The 6013-nt window shown below is 29.4% G+C and overlaps 3 protein-coding genes across 5 annotated transcripts in view; 1 reads left to right on the forward strand and 2 right to left on the reverse strand.

Annotated features, from left to right (window-relative positions):
• The window catches only part of LOC108743841 (tetraspanin-31), an 8309-nt gene extending 4712 nt beyond the window's left edge, over nucleotides 1–3597 (reverse strand). For 2 of the 3 annotated variants that reach the window (XM_018479440.2, XM_018479446.1), the window contains exons 1-5: nucleotides 3380–3591; nucleotides 3140–3307; nucleotides 2969–3067; nucleotides 2786–2911; nucleotides 2577–2708 (exon numbers count right to left, since the gene is read on the reverse strand). In XM_018479440.2, the coding sequence (XP_018334942.1) occupies nucleotides 2577–2708; nucleotides 2786–2911; nucleotides 2969–3067; nucleotides 3140–3307; nucleotides 3380–3439 (585 nt within the window). In that variant the 5' untranslated portion in view covers nucleotides 3440–3591. Of the gene's footprint in view, nucleotides 1–2576; nucleotides 2709–2785; nucleotides 2912–2968; nucleotides 3068–3139; nucleotides 3308–3379 lie in introns of all 3 variants that reach the window. The other variant, XM_018479455.1, reaches the window with a different exon arrangement.
• A 290-nt stretch (nucleotides 3598–3887) lies between these two features.
• LOC108743832 (MKI67 FHA domain-interacting nucleolar phosphoprotein-like) lies at nucleotides 3888–5626 on the forward strand. The gene is made up of 3 exons (XM_018479430.2): nucleotides 3888–4106; nucleotides 4159–4432; nucleotides 4492–5626. The coding sequence occupies exons 1-3, from the start codon at nucleotides 4026–4028 to the stop codon at nucleotides 5508–5510; spliced, it is 1374 nt and encodes a 457-aa protein (XP_018334932.1). The 5' UTR covers nucleotides 3888–4025; the 3' UTR covers nucleotides 5511–5626.
• A 94-nt stretch (nucleotides 5627–5720) lies between these two features.
• LOC112904583 (homeobox protein Hox-D9-like) overlaps nucleotides 5721–6013 on the reverse strand; it is a 12768-nt gene continuing 12475 nt past the window's right edge. The window contains exon 3 of the mRNA XM_025974905.1: nucleotides 5721–5849. Within this exon, the coding sequence (XP_025830690.1) occupies nucleotides 5775–5849 (75 nt within the window). The 3' untranslated portion in view covers nucleotides 5721–5774. The remainder of the gene's footprint in view (nucleotides 5850–6013) is intronic.

Consider the following 6013-nt stretch of genomic DNA (forward strand, 5'->3'; position numbering starts at 1 on the left):
AAGTGTATGATATATGCAACCCTTTAAGCTTCTCACAAAAAGTAATAGAAGTAGCAATTGTGTATAATAGAAAAAAATTATTATTTGTTTGATAATAATACTCATACTCAAAGGCATATACCTAACATAATGCTATAATAAATTAGGCAATCGTTTCATTAATTTTCACCCCCGCAAGCTGGTTTATCGGGAAACTATGTTAACGACTTTCAAAGATTATTGAACCAGTAATGAATTAAACAAGAATTACTTTTTTTATTACTTGTATACAAATTATTTATGTTTCTAGATTACCACACATTAATAAATAGGTAAAGATATGTTCATGTTTTCATTTTTGTTAGATATTTTATCACTAACCGTTTGAAAATTAAAATGATTGATAAATAATTGAGTGTATTTATTTACCTGTCTTTCAGTAAGATTAAGGGCAGTAGCAATCTCATATCTTCGCAAACGTGTTAAATAATTAGAGTTTTCAAATTCTGCTTCCAATTCTGAAATTTGTTCTTTAGTAAACGCTGTTCGTTCTTTTCTGGATTTAGGGGAGCAGCAAGATGAGTGATTATCTGTAAAACAATAAAAAGATAAATAAAATTATGATTAAAAAATAACAATATATTGAAAACTATGTGCTAATCTGCCTGTTACCTGTTATTACTACATCAGTTTCTCTGTAATTTTTATGTTTCCATGACTCACAGACAACAGTATTCCAACATGGTAATTTTTTATCATATCGATTACGGTATCGATCGATGTTATACAAATCATCAAAACTTTTATGCGCGCCATTTTTCGATTCAATTTTGTTAAAATGATTTTGTTCCTTTAAGTTTTTACATTTTTCACTCACTTTTGTCGCAAAAGGCGTACTACTGCTGGGTAACCAATCTAACCACGTGTTATAATAATGATCGGTTCTTTGAATATCATTTTTCATCCAACGAAATTTTGAAGTAAAGTCGTAATTTAGGATAGGAAAAGTGAACTCTGTATTGTCCATTTCAAATGATGAATAAACACGCTTCTGAAACTTGTTAGCGCAAAAACTGATGACAAATGAACGGTCGAGGGTGGAACACCTCAGGTTTTTGTTTCTATTTCCTGTCTGCCTGTCTCGTACACTTGGAAGATCCAATAGGAAACCAGTGAATTTATTCTAAGTGGATTGAAATAGCTTAATTGGTTGGAACGTCAAGAATGATATTTTTCATCTGCATTTCAATTTTAATGAAACAACAACTTTTCTTTTCATCGTCAATAATGAAAATGTCTAACTGTTATTTTATCAATTTATAAGAAAAAAATCACTAAAATGTATGCATTCTTATAGTTATACAAAAATTTAAACATAAAAAAGCGCCCCCGAAATTCGTAGGAAATAAAAGGTATTTAGTAAGCTTTAAGGAGTGATAATTATGTAAAAATGTACGTAGAATCTAATGGTATCAACGGTTTTCCAATGCGGTGTCAATTGAGGTAGTTTCCGGTATCATTTATGCTAAAATGTATTAAATAATGTAACAACGAAATAGCGCTCATGAAATTATTGGGAAATGTAAAGTATTTAATAATCATTTAAAAGTGATTATGATGTAAAAATGTACGTAGAGTCTAATGGTATCAACGGTTTTCCAATGCGGTGTCAATTGAGGTAGTTTCCGGTACCATTTATGCTAAAATGTATAAAATAATGTAACCAGGAAATAGCGCTCACTAAATTATTGGGAAATGTATAGTAGTTAATAATCATTAAAACGTGATAATCATCTAAAAATATACGTAGAATCTAATGGTAACAACGGTTTTCCAATACAGTGTCATTTGAGGTAGTTTCCGGTACCATTTATGCTAAAATGTAGTAAATAATGTAACAACGAAATAGCGCTCACGAAATTATTGGGAAATGTAAGGTACTTAATAATCATTAAAAAGTGATAATTATGTAAAAATGTACGTAGAATCTAATGGTATCAACGGTTTTCTAATGCAGTGTCAATTGAGGTAGTTTTCGGTACCATTTACGCTAAAATGTATTAAATAATGTAACAACGAAATAGCGCTCATGAAATTATTGGGAAATGTAAAGTATTTAATAATCATTTAAAAGTGATTATGATGTAAAAATGTACGTAGAGTCTAATGGTATCAACGGTTTTCCAATGCGGTGTCNGCTATTTTTACAAACTTTGTTGTATTTTCCACTTAATATATAATTGATGTAATAAAAATGGGAAAATACAAAATAGTTTCCATTGCAGTAATAAGAAATGTTGTAAATTACCTATTAGAATAATTGTTTTTGGCAAATTATCAAATTCACTGTCATGAGGACCATTACCATACTCTTATTGACCCTACTTCTGTATAAAATACTGAAAATAGCTGACTATTTAAATTTTTGAAATACATAAAATTACTTTAAGGTTTTCGTTAATTGTTAAAGAAGAAAGATTTAATTTTTTCACACTGGTAAAGAGGAACTGGAGCTAAACAAAAATTATGCTGTAACTCCAGTTTCCTTTTTTTATTAGAATAAAACAACACATGAGGGTATTGCCTCAGCCTTTTACCTCAGTAAAGCTGAAGAAAAGTCCAATCCAACCGCATAGTTTAAAAGCATAATTAATTGTCTTCTGTAGCTTATTCATACAAGAGTCACATTCACAGGTGGGATTATGATCATGATCAGGGCAGCATTTTGGCTATAAAAATTGATATATTAATTCCATATTAATATAGCATGTACCTACTTATTTTATAATCTTAATTAATGATTTACCTCAATTGACTCACAACTTGGATGTCCCATTTTAGAGTTGTTTGATTTAATTTCCTTATCAAATCCACAACAAGTGAACACTTGCTGAACCTTAGCTTTCGTGCTGTTATCAACACGTCCCCAACCCTACACATATATAAATTGAAACATAGTGACAATATTAAAAAAACACATTAAACTCACCTGTTCTGCCAATTGCTGCTGTTGTTCCATATTAACCCCCAAGCATGCACAAGCAACTGAAAACTGGATTAAAAACAAAAGGAAAAGAATTACCATATACTAATAAATATTAAGGAAAAATCACCTAAACATATGTAGGATAAATTATTACATGAAGCAATTAAAGGATACAAAGAATAACATAACTTGATGGTGCTTCACTGCACCAACCAGTCCAAGTAAAGAAATTAGAAAAAGTATTATTCCACATGCTAGAATGCCTCCCACAATGGGCAAATTGGTCACCAAAGATGCTGCCCTTCCATATACAGCAACACCAGTCAATACAAAGGCTACTAACTAAATAAATATTACAATAAAGGATAATTATGATGTATCTGTTTTCTGTTATGGCAAACATCAGATACTTACAATGTAAAGAACGTTTAATGAAATAAGGGCATTTTTAGAACAAGTAAATCCTCCACACATTTTTTAGCACTCAAACTTACGACACTATTTATAATTTAATGGAACACTTGAAAAGTTCCACAAATTAATAAGACCGCTTCATAGATTGCCCAGTTCTTCAACAAACAAGATACAAATTAATCAATCAACATCAATAAAACTTGTGAAGTTAGTTGACATTCAAATCATCTTTCAAATAGCAACGAAGTGAGCAGCTATTTCCCTTTTTCAAAATTCTGTTAAACTGGTAATAATGCAGATAATTTTTAAATATTAACAAAATTTTTAGAATACTGTTTGTTCCTGGAAAACGTAATTTACAATTTATTTAATGTATTAACTTTGATAAATCTACATAGTCTTTGAGTTAATATCAGTACCATAGATCAGTATTAGTACCTACATTCATTGAAGTGGAGTATCATTCATTGAGTGAAGTATCTGTAGTCTAGTTCAATGCCTACATTTGTCTATGACCTACATCAATCTATGAATTCATAGATAAACACATGTGGTTAGTTGTCTTAACCTCAACTTTTTAACACTTTCTGTAATACAGTAATTTTAATACTTAATTAAAATAAAGACCTAACTGGAACAATTAAGGATGCTGGAGACTATTTCACTTAAGAAGAAATCACAAAAAAAGGTCACACTTCGTACTGTAAAGATTAAACATGGACTGAAGGTACATAACCTAGTACTAATTCTTCATTCATTTAATAAAATACCTTTTATAGACAGGGAAAATTAAATTACTGGAAAAGATTGTTAAAAGACGCATGAAAGGAACAGGAATAGTACTGCTAAAACATCTACCTCATGGATTTTTTGAAAATGAACTACGCAAATACTTCTCTCAGTTTGGGGAAGTGCTAAATGTTGTATTATGTAGGTCTATGAGGACAGGGCAAAGCAAAGGATATGCTTTTATTCATTTTGCTGAAGAGGAAGTTGCCAAAATTGCAGCAGAAACCATGGATAATTATTTAATGTTTAAAAAGAGAATGATTGGTAAAATATGTTAACATTATCTTTTGTTATTCTTTCTAAAGTTTTTTGTATCCTCACAGCTCAATTTTTAACTCCATCTGAAGCTCCTTCGATGATATTTAGAAGAAAACCAATAACTCCCACAAATATACCTTTGAAAAGGATTAGAGATAAAATGAATAAAAGAAAAAATGCAACACTGACTCAAAGTCAATATGAAGAGAAATGTAAAAAAAAACTTTATAAATTACGAAAAGTTACAAATAAGCTTGCCAAATTGGGAATCGATTACAATGTAACTGTCCAGAATGCACCCAATCTAGAACAGAATAAGGAAAAAGTATCTAAGAAAGGCAAAAATATTGTTGTTAAAAGTACTGATAATGAAATAGAAAAAACAAATGTTAAAGGCAATAAAAAAGACAGGAAAACGAAGTCTCCAACTATAAGAAAACTAAATGAAACTGTAAAAACAGGAGAAGCACGTGCAGGTATGAAGAATGTAAATAAATTGTCTTTAAAGAATATACCCATGAAATCAAAATCTCCAAATAAAGTAGAAAAGACAAATAAGACACTTGAAAGTAAGACAAATAAGGAGGAATTGTCATTAAAACGTAGTCCCAAGAAGGTGAAGTCTCTAAATAAATTGGAACTTATTGAAACTAAGGCAAAAACAAAGAAAACACCTGAAAGTAAGAAAAATAAAAAAGAATTGTCATTAAAACCTAGCCCCAAGAAACTGAAGTTTCCAAGTAAACTGGAACATATTGAAACTAAAGAAAAAACAAAGAAAACACCTGAAAGTAAGAAGAATGAAAAGCCCTTGTCATTAGAAAACAGCCCCAGAAAAGACAAGTCTTTAAATAAAACGAAGCTTATTCAAATTAAAGAAAAGACAAAGAAGGCACTCACAAGTAAAAAGAATGAAAATAAAAGGTCATTGAAAACTATTTCAAAAGCTAAAAATAAAATAACAAAAACAAAGAGTCAGAAAAAGGATGTAAAGAAATTAAAATCAGCTTTGGAGCAATATATGGTAGAAAATGTTGGTAAATTCAAGCCTACACTTAGAAGTCAAACTGCAAAAAAGAAATAAAAATCAGTTGTATTTTAATAATGTTAAGAGACTTAAAATGAATTGTAATTACAAACATTTGCAAAGTCATTATTTTATTGTGATTGTTCATAAATTCAATAAATAATTTTAATATATCCGCTTTTTCATTACTAAATTAAAAAATAATAGTAAGCAATACATATTTGAAATACACATAAACAAAGAACGAGTAAAACTCATTTTATTTTAGTTTTGTCATTAAGTATATTACAAATATTCAAACTCTTGATTTAAATAAAAATATCACTTTGTTAGATCAAGCTTTTGCAACTTTGCTCTTTTTGATTTCATCCTTCTGTTCTGAAACCAAACTTTTACCTGAAATATGAAATTCAGTCTATTATATAAAAAGAAATCTATTTCAAATTAATTGAATAAAGAAGTAATTCATAAATTTGATTAAATTTGTAGTTGGAGTATTTAAAATGTAGGCAACTTTAATATCACCGGTGTTGTACAAGTAGTATTTGACGAGTGTTTAG

Source organism: Agrilus planipennis, unplaced genomic scaffold (genome assembly GCF_000699045.2).
Source record: "Agrilus planipennis isolate EAB-ADULT unplaced genomic scaffold, Apla_2.0 scaffold19, whole genome shotgun sequence".
Classification (NCBI taxonomy): domain Eukaryota; kingdom Metazoa; phylum Arthropoda; class Insecta; order Coleoptera; family Buprestidae; genus Agrilus; species Agrilus planipennis.